The sequence below is a fragment of the Dunckerocampus dactyliophorus genome, chromosome 10 (assembly GCF_027744805.1).
Source record: "Dunckerocampus dactyliophorus isolate RoL2022-P2 chromosome 10, RoL_Ddac_1.1, whole genome shotgun sequence".
Taxonomy (NCBI): Eukaryota; Metazoa; Chordata; class Actinopteri; order Syngnathiformes; family Syngnathidae; genus Dunckerocampus; species Dunckerocampus dactyliophorus.
The window spans coordinates 15227968-15244101 of record NC_072828.1 but is presented as its reverse complement, the minus strand read 5'-3'; the positions used below and the strand labels follow the sequence as shown (position 1 = coordinate 15244101).

Here is a 16134-nt window from a genome sequence, read left to right as displayed (position 1 = left end):
TGACATGCTGAAACTTTGTATATTTTAATCCTGTGTTAATTAAGCCTGGGATGGAGCTGTCCATTCCACTGTGGTGCTGATTACTACTGCAGTAGAATCTCCATTCATCTATGCCGCTTATCCTCACTCGGGTGGCAGGTATGCTGGAGCCTACCCCAGCTGATGAGAGGCGGGGTACACCCTGGACAGGTCGCCATTCAATAGCAGAGCACATATAGACGAACAACCATTCACACTCACATTCATACCTATGGTTAGGTATACAATTTAGAGTCGCCAATTGACCCAACATGCATGTTTTTTGACTGTGTGAGAAAACCGGAGAACATGCAAACTTCACACAGCGATGTCCAATGGAGATTCAAACGGATCTCCTGACTGTGTGACCAACATGCAAACCACTAGGCCACCGTACAACCTGCGGGAGAATCTCTTGTTGATAAATGTATGTAAATGTGAATTCATTCGTTGCAGCTTCAAACTGTCAGCATTATAAAACTGTTTTAACAACATTTTACCATGCAAGTATAAAAAGAAGTAGAAAGAAAGAATGTTTGGACTGTCAAAAGTAACCCATTAATGGCAGTAATGAATTTATTTAATTAATTACGTTACATTTTTAGCATAATTTACACATGGCATCACGGCAAGCCACACTTCGCTGTTATGACATAAGACGGAGGCACAAGGTAGCGTCACACACAGTCTGCCACTCTTTTATAACTTTATTCTGACCTGAACACATCAACAACAGTGCAATTCCCACACCATGTATGTATCTCCAACTCACAAACACGTCTCTCCATTTTTCCTTGGAACAAAACTCCCTCTTTCTCATCACACTACCATGAGGTGCATTCATGAATAGTCATAACTCCGAAAATCAAAAGATCTTTATTATGCAAGTATGTGTGCTCTAATTAAATCGAAAGACAAAGAAAATCAATATGTGAATGTTCTTATGAGCATTTAAACATGGAAATCCCAGAAAATTACGTGGTGTCTTTGAACGCAACCCCTCATTGCTCACAACAATATAGTTAAAGTGTGATTCAAATGTTCTGCTTCTATTAATGAGACAATATGCAAAACATCACAGACTGGTCACATCAAGAAAACGGCTGATTGCCTTGCTATTATTGTCATTCTATTGTTAGCTCAAACATGTTGTACTGAGCAGTCAGGACAGAGATGCATGGGCCACGTTTGTGTTATCAGAACATCCCACTAAGTTCTATTTCCTGCTCTGTGGTCGTCATCATATTCGTCCAGCACTGTGGCATTACGAAAAATGGCTGAATAAAGAAAACAAAAAACACTTTTTTTTTGTTGGTGTTGGTGTGGCATGCCGTCTCACGTATCTGACGTCCAAGATTTATTGCGGCTTTTGAGATTTTTTTTTTTTTTTTTTTTTTCAACAAATTGCACATTATAAGCATTTGGTTTCACTTTCTGATTAGATGATGCCTTATGAAACTGCTAAAGTAACTATTGTAACTATTTCAAGTCACATGTGCTGTAGTCAGTTGCAAGCCACCTGGTTTAAGCTGCACGATTAGTTCTTTGTGTGTCCTTCAACAGCTGCTGATGGACAAGCGTGTGGGTCTGAAGAGGTACGAGCTCAATGGCAGGAAGGTTTTGTTCTACTTTGATGAGGTAGGTTTCGTTCATTACCACGATGTACAGAACCCCTATGTATTTCAACCTCTTGGTCGATTAGGTCATCCTTTCATGTGAATTCTCCCCCTTACCAAAACATTTTGGACAGTTCTGTGCTTCCAAGGTGCATGATGTTATGGCTAGATACTGTAAGTGTGGTGTGGAAAAATTTAAGTGTAAAAACTTCCCAAACGTTCATGTGGATGAACACACTATAAAATCGTGTAGAAAGTCTTCCCATAAGAGTGGAAGCTGCAACAATTGCTGCAACACTTTTGTCTTTAAAGTTTATACAGGGAATAGTGTGTATATTTGCATTTTTAGTCCTTTTCTAAGACTGTTTTGGCTGTTTTGTCAGATCTCCAGCCAATGTATGACATGTGTGGCCTTCCAAGCTGTCAGGGAATACATTGTGGGCAAGACAGCACCTGTTCCGGTCAAGATCTACGACTACTATGAACCAGGTGTGCCTCCTAATGCATATTCTTAAGTACTGCTCTTTAAAGAGTTACAAAGCATGAAACCCATTGATCTGATTTATGAAGGGGCTTCTTTTTTTCTTTTTTCCACAATGAATCCAGCTTTGGCGTGTTTGTGTGTCGTCATTGTTTTGTGCCCTTGTTTTACAGCCTTTGAGGCCACGCGCTTTTACAACGTCAGCGAGGGCAGCACGCTGGCACGGGAGCTGTGCGACGGGCCCACTTGCAACGAGGTGGAGAGTTCCACCCATCACTGGACAGGTGAGACCTCGCGATTTACATGATGCCCCTGCTGGCTTCAGCGTCTTAAATGAGATCTGTAAAGGTTTCGTGCAGGCCAACCAGTGCAACAACGTGTTTGGCTGCTTGGAGGAGGAGCACTTTGAGCGATGCACATGCTACAGGGACTGCGGTTACGACGGGGAGCCGGTCTGCGGGTCCGATGGTCAGGTCTACCAAAACCAGTGTCAGATGGAGGTGTTTTCCTGTAGGAATGGGACGCGCATCAAGCAGGTCCCTATGGCCCAGTGTCCTCATAGTAAGAGCTTGGTCATCACACATCACATGACTAACACAAAAGTTATACGAGGTGCTGATTACACTCTTGTTAGGATAAAATGTTCAAAAGATGATACATACCATGTATTTTAATTTATGATGACAAGAAAGATAGAGACATTTAATTCACAGTTTTTTTTAACACATCCATCCATCCTCTTCCACTTACTGTATCTGAGCCGAAGCAGGGAAGCCCAGACTTCCCGCTCCCCGAGTACTTTGTCCATCTCCTCCCCGCGGATCCCAAGGCGTTCCCAAGCCAGTTGAGAGACATGTGTCTCCAATGTGTCCTGGGTCTTCCCCGAAGCCTCCTACCGGTCGGATGTGCGCTGATCTCCCCAAGGAGGCGTCCAGAAGGCATCCTGACCAGATGCCCGAGCCACCTCATCTGGCTCCGCTCAATGTGGAGGAGCAGCGGTTCTCATGACAGTGCTTCTTACCTTATCTCTAAGGGAGAGCCCAGCCACCCTACAAAGAAAACTCATCTCGGCCGCTTGTACCTGCGATCTTGTTCTTTCGGTCTACGCAAAGCTCATGACCATAGGTTTGGGTAGGAAGGTAGATCGACTGGTAATTTGAGAACTTCGCTTTTTGGCTCAGCTCCCTCTTCATCACAACGGACCGATGCAGAGTTTGAATCACTGCAGACGCCGCACCAATCTGTCAATTTCACTTTCCATCTTTCCCTTACTTGTGAACAACACCCCAACACCTTGAACTCTCCACTTGGGGCAGGAACCCATCCCCACCTGGAGATGGCACTCCACCCACATGGAATCATGGACTCGGACTTGGAGGTGCTGATTCTCATTTCAGCCGCTTCACACTCGGCTGTGAACTGATCCAGTGAGAGTTGAAGGTCACGGCCCGATCAAGCCGGCAGGACCATATAAATCCCAATCCTGCTGCCACCAAACAGGATCCCCCCAACGCCCTGGCTGCCCCTAGAAATTCTGTCCAGAAGTAATGAACAGAATTAGTGACAAAGGGCAGCCCTGGCAGAGTCCAACCCTGACTGGAAATGAGTCTGACTTATTGCTGGCGCCGGTCTGACACCGGTCATACAGGGAACAAACAGCCTGAATTAGGTGTTTTATTAAATTTGACCACATCATTTGAATTTGCATCTGTGCATTAGGACATTACATTTTTTATGAATTAATTTGTTATTGGGAATGCTTTATTTAATTTGGACATGCTTATTAGCAAGTTACAAGTAAGGTGCTTTTCCAGACAGTGAAGAAGGGGTGTGTGCATGTAGCGGCCACTGTTTCTCAATTTACGGCCATGTGAGTGTTCAAGTGCGTCTATCCTCATTTATGTGTGCCATGAGCTCAGCTGTGGAAACAGCTGCTCAGCTGTTGAGCTGTATTTTTTCACTTTTTTAGGTTGCATCTACACACACATAAACAAACACATACAGAGTGCACCCCCCTTCGCTGACTGTGTGCTGTATTAGAGGGCTCCCTCCAAATGAGTGCTTTTGTCCAAGCCTTTGAAATCCTTGTCACATTCCTTTCCGACGCGCAGCCCAACAACAAAGCAGCCTTCATGTTGCCGAGCCGATTGAGGGGAAAAAGGCATAAACAAAACTTTTGTTGAGGGAAACAACTTCATTCTGTGCCAAATGTTTTATCTCCACTAGATTAATACAATAATAACATTCGTTGTCTGAAGCTCTGTGCTTGTGTTTGTTTGTATATGCTTATGTGCGCTAGGGTCATTAGCCCATTTGAGCAGGAGAAAGTGACAGTCAGAGGCACTCATGACCCTCCCTGCTCCCACTTACCTCTTAGCCAGGCTATTTTTGGAAGTATTTTAATGCCTCTATTAGGACTGAGTGGGACTCTTTGTTTTGCCAAGATGTTAAAGTTGTGGTTAGCATTAACTGTACAGTAGATTACACGACAATGACATGTATTGTGTTGCACGCACTACCACATTTTTGTAAAAAACAAATGTCTGTATTTGTATTTCCAGTAGAGACCCAGGGAGAGGACAAGCAGCCAACAGCGAGCCAGGAGACTGAGCAGCCCTCAGTCCCGCTACACACAGGTAATTTCACCAAACACACACACACACACACACACACACGCTCACACACACAATAAGGTACATAGAAGCAGTCTGCATCTGGGCAGGCTTTCGCTGTACAATAAAACATGAAAATCTGCATTTTTAAAACTAATATGATTAATAAATAAAATAGTTATATGATTTCCACCCATCCGTTTTCTATCCTGCTTAACCAGTTATATGATTTATGAAAATTAATTAGGGATTCTCTGGTCGATTGGCCACTGATCAGTATCGGCCCATTTCTGTGGAAAAGCATGTGATCGGAATACGCCGATAAATGCCTTTCAACGCCGATCACAAAAGCCCCTGTGGCTCTTACTATTGCAGCCTGGAGCAATCCCTGTGTGCCGTGTAGTGTCTTGCTGCAGTGTCTTGGGTAGCATCCCCCTCCCCCTTTCTGTCACACTTCACAGGCGTGCGACTCCAAACCAAAACTAACATGTCTGCCGTGTGGAACTTCTATGCCATTTGTCAGAGTGATGTAAAGTTCGCATCCTGCAACACATGCCACGAAAAATATCTCATTGGGGTAGCATGTTTTAAAAGCTTTAATTTCATACGGCATTTCAAGGAGAAATACTAAACAAAGTACAGTCAAACCTGTCTTAGCGGCCACCTGTATAGAACGACCACCTGCTTATAGCGGCCACTGACAAATCCCCCGCAGAAAATGTACGTTATAGACCCTGTGTATAGCAGTCACCTGTCTAATGCGGCCAGCGGCCACCCATTTTGTCTCCCTTGGTCAATATCTGACCGCATATAGCGGCCAAAATGCTGACTCAAGCAGAAGCTTCATGCACGAAAAAATTTTGTTTTTTAAGCAATGAAGCCGTCATGTGTAGACTTTAATTACTGAGTCGTAGCTCAGTCACAATCATTCACAAGATCCACACAAACTGTCAGTTGTTCCACATAAAAAAAAAGCCGTCTTCTTTGGAGCTTGTTGCAGACAGTGACACTGTTTATTTCCTGGTGTGAGACAATGTGCACTGGTCAATACTGTAATGCCCCTTGTTGTGGGGAAGGAGAGACTCACGTCGCCGATGCACTTTAATCACTTTATTAACAGCGGTTTATTAACCTACAGTAGTATTTCTTTACAACTTTTATCCGCAGTCCAACAGTGCCCTCTACTGGTCAACATTCAAAATGGCTGCCAACTTGTCTATAACGGCCACCTGCTTATAGCGGCCACATTTGCCGTCTCCCTTTAGTGGCCGCTATAGACAGGTGTGTATGATGAGTAACGAAGCCAAAACACTGGAAAACACTCATGTGCGTGACCGTCAGAAATCTAAGCAAATAACCAGAAAAATAATTGAATTCATCGGACTAGATGAGCAGCCTTTCTTAGCGGTGGAAGACACAGGGTTCCGCCAAATGCTCTCTAATATGGAGCTCAGCTATGTGCTATCTGGAAGTCCTGCCAGACAATGGGCCCTCACATCAAAAGTTTCCTTCAAGAAGGCGTCTCATGCTCTGTAAGTTTTATGAATGATATATGTTCTCTTGAAAAAGTACGTCAAATATGTTTTTGTTTCTAAATTAAGATGATTTTATGGTTTTATGATTTTATGTCCATCCCTTTTACATTCCTTTTATCGTTACTTTCCATGGGGCCCAGGATTTCTGAGCCCCATATATATATATATATATATATATATATATATATATATATATATATATATATATATATATATATATATATATATATATATATATATATATTGTGTATGCGGCCCTACTAAATTCAAAAGTGTCAATGGATTGCAGACTTGTGGTAAAGGAAAAAGGGATGACACCAGTTAAAAGAGGACATGTAGGTAGTGTGCGTGCGTGCGTGTGTATGTGTGCACGCTACACATTCCCCTGCCATCACATCATGTCTACAATCAGGGTGATAACATTGATAGGTGAGCCTGATAGTTGAGTTGATGAGTTTCCAGCTTTCAGGCCTCACACCTTTGGCTGCTTGTTACACTCTGCAGATGCTCAGGTGATAAGGTGAATGAGGCCTTCCTGTGTGAATGATGAGTGCAGGTGTGTGTGTAATGTGAGGGTGGCGTGCACTGGCTTGTTGGCTCCCGCTCTCTCTCAGTCAAAGGTCTTCTCACCATAAAAGTCACAGGAATGTTGCAACACATACAGCGTATGCATCCATATATGCACACACTTTATGATCACACGCAGGTAAAAAGAGAAAAAACAAACATTCATTAAATGCTGCCAATATGGCCGCTAAGTGTAGTAGGGGAAGCTTGTGCCAAGGAGCTGAAAGCTTGCACAGTGGAGGAAGTCATATCTGTGGAATTAGTGTCCGTGTGTGGACTTGCCTTATTATCACAGGATAACACACATGAGTACAAATGTCTCTTTTTCTTTTAAATCCTCCACTTTAAAATCTAACATCTACTCGTGTGAAGTGTGTGTCACGAGCATGAAGGAATGAAAATGAGTCGTAAGGTCGCTTCTACGTAATGCTTATGTGAAATCAGGATCTTCTGAGGCTCTATCATTACGTACAGGCCATACCTGTACATTATAAGCAAAGAGGGCCCTCTAACGTCTGTGATGAAGTACTGCAGCACAAGCACGTGATGGCGGTTGAGGTTATTACTATTATGCAAGACCGACTTTTTAATGATGGTCTAACAGTAATTCACTACTGGTCAAAATGTTAAGACCAGTTGGAAAACTGCAAGTATTTACATTTTGCTCTGTTGGATTTTAAGGAGTTTCTAAGTAGACAAAAAAAAGTTAAAAAAAAAAGAAATAGGAGCGATATAACATTTTTTTTGAGTAAGCAATTAATTGCAAACAAGCATCAAAGTGAAATAGGCTGTTCATCACTTGATTGAAAGACCACAGCCTTTAAAAGCCGAAATCTTTGCTAACCTTGCACAAGCAAGGCCTTGCTGCTGAGGTTGGATGCTGTAAGAAAGTCATTTTAAACTTCTTAAAAGATCCTGAGGGTTGTGGAACAAAAAAGTCCAAGAGTAGACCCAAAATAATGTCACCGGCCCCGAGGATCCGATTGGCTGTCCATCAAGACACGGGCTGATCCTTGGCCCAAATGACCCAGGTTGTTACCGGTGCCGATTGCAGTCCAATAACCATCAGACCGCATCTGCGAGAGAAGGGTTTTAAGAACAATATCGTCTTCAGAGGCTTCAACGCCACATAATTGCCCGTTTGGAATTTGAATGGAAAGAGGAGATCCCACCTGAGATGTTTTCCGTACGGCACAGGGGGCGCCATCATGATCTGGGGTGATTTTTCCTTGGGAAACTGGGACAATGGAGCTTCAGGTTGTGCAGGGGTGTCAAATGGTAGATGGATATGTGGAGATGTTGCAGGGGTCATGTTGATGTCGTAATATTAAGTGTTTAACTTCTTTTTACGCTTAAATGACAATGAAGAATTTGAAAATGTTACTTTAAACACTGCATGTGTTGTTAATAGAGCTGTCAAAGTTAACGCGAAAAAGTTTGCTTTAATGGCACAATTTTTTTTTGACACGCGATTAGCGTGCGCATATCTTGTTTGATCCTCGGCAAGGGGAAGTAGCTGTGACAATGGAGCCATAAGACAAACAAATATTGAGCAGAAATGGACAACGAAAAGAGTATTTTGATTGGTAAATTTAGCTTCAAAGCCCTGGCAGATGGCTCTCACAACAAGACCAAAGTTATTTGTATCTACTGTCGCTGTGATTTGTATGTCGACCTGCCAGAGAGAAGCGAGCTGCGAGAAGGTACTGAAGCAATCCTGGTATTTTTTTATTATCATTTATGCAGAGGTATCTTGGCATACGAGTGTCTCAACTAAAGTGTTGTTTGAGATGCGAGCTGTTTATCGACTGATTTTTTTTGCTTTGAACTGCGAGCTAAAATTTGGGTATGAGCTACTAGTTAACAGCAGGCGTAGCCGAGAACAGCTATTTGGGGGCTTGCTTGTCACCAGGAAAGATCATCAGTAAAACACACAGTATGTACATTATAACGATCTTATTTATTATGTATTGTGTAAGACAAAGACAGGAACAACATCAAATTAAAAGCACGAAATGAATACAGACCTACCGTCCACCAGTCTGAACCTGGACTTTCAATTTTATTGTTTTTCAGGGAAGTTGTGTACCGAACAAATGTGCACATTAGCACTCAATAAGAGCATCAGATCTTATCTTTATGCATTCGCACATAGTATCAGCATTTGGGACCAAATATGAGGTGAAAGAAAAAGGGTAAAAATACAGTATAGTAGTCTATCTGGTCAGATTGGGACAACGTTACATGATGCCTTCAAGGACCGCCAAACAAAATGGGGCAAACCGCCGCAAAGAGAAACACATCCCTACTTATTATAAATAAAAAGGTATTTCGATCTGTGATTAAGTGTGATTAATTATGAGTTAACTATGGATAAAATGTGATTAATTGCATTAAAAAAATGTAATTGATTGACAGCCCTGATAGTTAAGTTATTTAGATTGGTCGGCATAATTGCAAGGCATAATTTTTATTTCCATTATTTCCTGCTTCAAAACGTGTGCATTTTCCTTTTGTTGCCAGGTGAAGAAGAGCAGGGCTCAATGGCCGACGTGTCCTATTACTCCTACGACTACGACCCGGACTCAGAGCCTTTCCTCGCTGACGCGGTGGCTCGGGACCCTTTTGACGTAACCCAAGCTGACCAAGATGTAGCACAGAAGGTCGTCCTCTTGCCAGCAGAGACCCAAATCTCCACCGTGGACACAAGCAACAGCCCTGAACGATGGTAACGTTCATTCCCCCCACTCCCACCTTGATGTGTGCCTCTTATTAGTTATGTGTACTCATTGTGCTGTGTGTTGTCCACAGAACTGCCTGAGTGAAGCCATACTTCACACGTCCACTTTGTACATGAATTGTGAATATGAAAGTGAAGAGAGACTGTCGTGTGTGTGTGTGTGTGCGTGTGTGTGTGCATGTGTGTACGTGCTCTCCTCCCAAGCCAACAATAGGCACCATAGCATTATTCTTTATTCACCATGCTGCCCTCATAATCACTAGAACACAAAAGTAATCATGTATTTATGTTTGTAATTACAGCCGACATTAAGCTAAAATATTGTGTTATATTTTCTATTTGTGGTATTTATTTGTAGCTAGACGTCATAACACCCTGTTACCCTACTGCTCATTCACTTGGAAGACAAGTCATGCTTTACAGATACATAAGCTGAAACATTTTAGCAGACATTGTTTAAAGGCGCCAAAAGTCCCTGGCGGACTTGAACCCACACACTTTTTGCTGTGCGAGGCCACTTGCACCTGACACAAAGTTGACACAAAGTACTTCGCTCCATTCCCTTTGAGATTTGATTGTACAGTTCATAAGCTATTTTGTGTATGTCGCATTTTGATTCATGATCATTTTTTGGTTAAAAAAAAATAAAAATCAAGAAGAATGAAGTCTTTCAATTGCTGTAAATGTTCCAAATTGTGATGATATTGTAGCTTTTATTCATATCAGATATTGAGATTTTTAAATAAATGGATTAAAAAGTGTATACAGTCAAGCTGGTTTTGCTTTTATTGGTCACTTCCTTACACTGATACACAACTAAATCCAATTTTATTATATAGTTGTTTTTTTTTTTCATAAAAATTGCAAAAAAAAATGCTCTCCACAAACACGGGGGTTTGAAAATATTACATTTTGTCAAAAAATACACACAAAGAAATCCAAAACATTTCTATTTTGTGTAAAACATTTCAAGATTTGAAACAAAAATGCAATTTTTTAAAATTAATTATAAATATGTGAATTAGATATTGTTTATTAGAATTTTTTCGATCTTGTTTCAACGTCTTTGAGTACCTAGAAAAGCACTATAAAAATGTGTTTATGTATTATTTTTATTACCGCAAATGCTACAGTTCATGCCTCAGTTCAATTAACTGCTAATTATCTTATAATCGCCGAATGCACGGTCTACGAAAGCAAGCAACCGGGTTCTCTAATTAGCTCCTTTTCAAAAACCATTGGCATTAACAGCTGTGGCTACAGGCAACCTCCTGATACAGTTTTTATTGACTTAAGATGGCTTTAGCCGTAGTATTTGAAGTACAGTCAAGCCCCGCTAATGTGTATTTTTGACATTTAAATAATGTCTGGATTATGATGCTGTGTCGAGGCGCCACCATATGCTCCGCCGACTCACTCCTCCCCCTCCAAACCCACCTGCTATCTTGATGTTCATTTTCCTCCGATTTTGGATGAACATTTGCAATCAAAATTTGCGCTAAAATCATGCGTTCGTCTGCTGTGGCGCTGCCTCCAGCCCGCTTTAAGCAGCTAGCGGTAGTACGTGGCTCCGCAGGCCGATGGGTCAAACCAGCTAGCTGTCTGAGAAGGCGCTCCTCCAAGCCGCGTCTACATAATCCACACTCTGTACATGTTGTAATTCCAGTAACAATTTAAGATCATATACTGTATGTCTGTTCACCTCGTTGTAAATTTTGAGGCCGGACTGTAACAAATTTAACTGTAGAAGCTAGTGCTGCCATCTTGCACTGATGTCATGTCATCTGTAATATTATGCTGCACATTTTATGCTTCATTTTTGCATATTAATAAATAATTACTGACCGAGTTAATCAGATGTGTTTTTTGCAAATAAACTGCATATTTTCTGAGAAAAAAACATGAATTGGGCAGCTTTTCGCACAAATAAACATGATGACTAAAATGTGTGAATTTGCTGGGATGACAGTGCTGAATCTTGAATATGCAGGGATCCACTGTATTATGAGTGGTCTGCATGCAGCAGCTTTATCTACCTCTGCATGCACTTTAAAATGTAAATCAGCTGCTCGTGTGAAACTCTTGCCCTACTGTTTACAATGAATCCAGCAGCGGTATTCATGCTGGCTGAGCAGTTTGCTCTTTCCGTTATTACAACATTGGTTCTGTAGCTGCTGTGCTGTGCAATACAGATGCTTGCTAACAAATGATCATGTGGTGAAAGACAGCTATGCTTCCCTTTCCACTTTCTCGTGCACCCTAAAATACGATGTTAAAAATAAGTTGACATATAGAGTATAAAGAGATTTCACATTCCAGGAATGACAGCCACTTATCACCTGTTTCCAGAGGTGTGGACTCAAGTCACTTTACTTGGACTCAAGTCCCAATTTTGATGACTTTGGGCTCGATTTGACAATATCATGAAAGACTTGAAACTCGACTTGGACTTTGATGTCAATGACTCGGGACGTGACTTGGAGCTTTTAGCGTGATGACTTGAAAATACTTGAGATTTTCAGCGAGTGTGTCGAGTAAAATGTGTCCCTATTCAAAATATTCAACTAACGTGACCGTTATTATGTCAGACAGCTGGTACAAAGTTATTCACGTGCACGAGCGCGCGCACACAGAAAGTCAGTTAGGTTGTACTGGTTGGCACTGACTCAATCTTGAATGCTATGTCAGCACTCTTTTCTGTGATTAGGTCTCGTTAAAAATAAAACAATTAAAAATGCATTTAAGTGTATTTGTCACATTTAATAGATTGTCCAAACTAAAATGCCATTTTATTTGGTAAACACTAAACCGTGCTCGTGACTTGTAAGGACTCGAAAGTTTCAAGCGCTACGACTTGGCACCTGACTCGACCTGTCTTGTGTTGACTTGAGACTGACTTGGACTTGCACGTTTTTACTTGACACCGGACCTGAGATTTGGGTTTAAAGACTTGAGGTTTACTTGAGACTTTCAAGACACTGACTTTCTGCCACTTCTGCTTGTTTCCCATTAACACCCTGTTTTTTGCGGTTTAGGTAAATCAACGCCCCGGGTGTAATGACAGCATTACCCGTAGTTGAGGTGTTTTTTGGTCAAATGTCACCATAGACCTGAAAAAACAACGGTATAGTGGCGATCTCTACCACCGCGAGGGTACTCGTACCTCCCGGGCCATAAAGGCGTATTTCCAGATGTTATCCACAAGATGGGGCGATTTAGCTGAGTGTGCATCAACGAGAAGCCACAGGCTACCTTCCAGTGTATTTAATGGTAAGGGAAGCACTTTTATTCCACATTTTCACCAGTGTAGATCTATTATGTTGTATGTATTTAATGAAACTCTGCACAATTAGTTATCTATTGATTGCATACATGCATTTGTATAATAACTACAGTCCTGTTGCAGCCTTGCATGATTCAAGTGTGAGGGTGTGAGTGGACGTCCAGGTGCTGCTGTGTCTGCGTGTCTGTCTTTGTCTACCAGTGATGGACGAGGAGGAGCTCACAGTCCACCACCAGCGGGCGGGACAGGATGATGGGAGCATTGGAAGAGGCACCGCCACCATGAAGAGATGTGCGCCAGGAGGCGGGGCAGCCTCCTCCTTTGCGCGCAAAAACTCCAACAACAATGAGCTCTTGCCTCTTCGGGACCACTGCCCAGATTCCTTCAGTACACCTTCCTCTCGGCTCTTCCAGTGGGATGCTCCACAGTGCGAGAGCGGTGGGGGCTCTGTGCCAGAGGCTGCCGTGCTAGGACGCGAAGCCGGCGGCATGATATGCAACAAGAACGGAGACTGCCGAAGAGAGCCGACCAGCTCCGGGAGTCTCTCCTCGCTCATATCTAGACAGGAAAAGCACGTTGATGGGGGGGTAGAAGCCACCGAGGGCGGCAAGGCTGCAAGCATGGACGGCTCTGTGGTGTCAGCGGGGTCTCCACTCCAGGGGGCCGAGGTCAAGAGCGCCTCGGCGGGGATGGAGAAGAAGGACTCCAGGGTGTCTTTCTCCAACGCGCCTACGGGTAAAGGGCACACCCCAAGTCAGCAGTCCAGGAGCTCCAGAGCGGACGACGGCTCACAGATAGTGGCGGATGATGGTGACTCCAATCGGAACCAAACCTACATGCAGCGGCAGTTCACCGCCATGCTGCAGCCAGGGGTCAACAAATTCTCCCTGCGCATGTTCGGCAGCCAGAAGGCGGTGGAGAAGGAGCAAGAGAGGGTCAAGTCCGCGGGGAACTGGATCATCCACCCTTACAGTGACTTCAGGTAGCCTACAGCACAGCATGGTTGTCTTGGTGTGCATGTGTGGTGGTATCGGCCAAACTTTTCGTGTAAAGTATTACAATCAACACAAAAAGTATGCACTCCAGAAACATAGGCAGAACGGGTGCTCAAAATGTTCTAATTTGTTACTAATACTGAAAAAAGTATGCGCTCGATGTGAGTTCTGAACATATTACAATTTGTCACCCCAAATGCAAAAAATGATGCACCCCAGACACATGGATGGCATGGGGTGCTGAAAGTATTTACAATTTGTCCCAAAAATACAACATTTTGCCATCACTTCAAGGCAGCTTGGGCACATTGTAATTTGTTACAAAAACACAAAGTGGGATTCTAAAAATATTACAATTTGGCAAAATGCAAAAAAAGCATGCACTCCATGACAGCATGGCCCACATGGGGTGTCGAAAATGTCACTGACAGCGACATGACAGTGACTTGACGTTCCATGATTTGAACACTGTACACTGCATGGTTTCTTACTGTACCTCCATGTTAGGTTTTACTGGGACTTCACCATGCTCATGTTCATGGTGGGAAACCTGATCATCATCCCTGTGGGCATCACCTTCTTCAAGGACGAGACCACCACCCCTTGGATCATCTTCAACGTAGTGTCGGACACCTTTTTCCTCATAGACCTGGTGCTCAACTTCAGGACGGGCATCGTATTCGAGGACAACACCGAGATCATCCTGGACCCCAAGATGATCAAGAAGAAGTACTTGCAGAGCTGGTTCGTGGTGGACTTTGTCTCCTCCATACCGGTGGATTATATCTTCCTCATCGTGGAGAAGGGCATCGACTCGGAGATGTACAAGACGGCCCGGGCGCTCCGCATTGTGCGATTCACTAAAATCCTCAGCCTGCTGCGCCTGCTCAGACTGTCCAGGCTCATCCGCTACATCCACCAGTGGGAAGAGGTATGCCCAAGCAGCACTCATACACACTTGTTTATCACGAAACACAATTTAGTGCAATTAAAGTTAAGCATGGAAGTATGCACTCCAATAACATACCATTCATGTGGGTGCTGAAAATGTTGCAAGTTGTCACAAAAATGCAAAAAAGTATTCACTCCACAAACATGGCTGACAGGGTGCCGAAAATATCCACTCCACCAACATGGGGTGCTGGAAATTTTGCCAAACATTTTGTCAAAAAATCTGCACAAAAAAGAAGAACATGGACGATATATTGGGTGTAAAATATTTCAATTTGTTCCAAAAGTGGAAAAAGAGTATGCACTCAGCAATCATGGCTGACATGGTGTTGGTTGGTAAGTCCACTGTAGCCCCACATGACTGATGATCACATAGTGCAGTGGTCCCCAACCTTTTTGGACCCACAAACCGACCCGTGTTCCCACAAATCCGCAGCGGGGTGAGGGGTATTGGGTGGTACATTGTAGCACTCTACTTCAAATGTATTTTATTTCTTATGTATTGTGTAAAACTAAGACAGGAACAGCATCAAATTAAAAGCACAAAATGAATACAGACCCAGCATCCACCAGTACGAGCCTGGAGTTTGCTTTTCAGAGGGATTATACTGTATGTGTGTGGTAACAGGCAGTGTGCTAGCATGAATTAACTTCAGGTTGCGCACTGAACCAATATGCACATTGGCACTCAATAACATCATCAACCTTACCTTTATGAGTTCCCATATCAGCATTTGGGACCAAATATGAGGTGAAAGAAAAACGGGAGAAATACAGTAAAGTAGTTTATCTGTGCAGCGTGGGAGAAAGTTAGCACCCGCGATTATGGGGCGTACAAGGACCGTTGAACAAAGTGGGACGGGTCGCCGCTCACGACAAACACCACAAACATGCAAAAACTGCGGGATTTCCAACTGTATATTATTTTTAAAATAAAATAATGGCCCGTATATCCAAAATTGATATGCATTTACATAACATTTGACAATTTAGAAATATTTTTTTTAAGTGGTTTTTTTTTTTTTTTTCATTGCACTTGAAAGTTTCCCGGTTTGGCCTCGCCCACAGACCACTACTGGTGGTAGGGGACCCCCGACATGGTGTACCTGGTCCTCATTTGTATTGTTTTGTAGCGCTGTAATGAAAAGCCAACACATTGTAAAAGTGGAAGCTAATGAGGCGATAAGCCATATTTATTTATTCCTCCAGCATGTAGCTGCATCGTTATGCAACATAAACACAATTAACCCCAACACACTGCGAGTGAGTGTGCTTTGTTGAAACATAAACACACACTAACTGAGCTGCAGTGAATGACTGAAACAGCCACAGCTCT

General features: G+C 42.9%; 2 protein-coding genes across 2 annotated transcripts in view; both read left to right on the top strand.

The window, feature by feature from the left end:
• The window catches only part of cpamd8 (C3 and PZP like alpha-2-macroglobulin domain containing 8), a 54514-nt gene extending 44191 nt beyond the window's left edge, over positions 1 to 10323 (top strand). Inside the window, exons 38-44 of the mRNA XM_054790471.1 lie at positions 1582 to 1656; positions 2018 to 2123; positions 2289 to 2399; positions 2464 to 2676; positions 4677 to 4751; positions 9353 to 9557; positions 9641 to 10323. Coding sequence (XP_054646446.1) covers positions 1582 to 1656; positions 2018 to 2123; positions 2289 to 2399; positions 2464 to 2676; positions 4677 to 4751; positions 9353 to 9557; position 9641 — 786 coding nt within the window. The 3' untranslated portion in view covers positions 9642 to 10323. The remainder of the gene's footprint in view (positions 1 to 1581; positions 1657 to 2017; positions 2124 to 2288; positions 2400 to 2463; positions 2677 to 4676; positions 4752 to 9352; positions 9558 to 9640) is intronic.
• A 2715-nt stretch (positions 10324 to 13038) lies between these two features.
• Positions 13039 to 16134, top strand: part of hcn2b (hyperpolarization activated cyclic nucleotide-gated potassium channel 2b) — a 29787-nt gene continuing 26691 nt past the window's right edge. Inside the window, exons 1-2 of the mRNA XM_054788999.1 lie at positions 13039 to 13834; positions 14355 to 14778. Of these exons, the coding sequence (XP_054644974.1) occupies positions 13056 to 13834; positions 14355 to 14778 (1203 nt within the window). The 5' untranslated portion in view covers positions 13039 to 13055. The remainder of the gene's footprint in view (positions 13835 to 14354; positions 14779 to 16134) is intronic.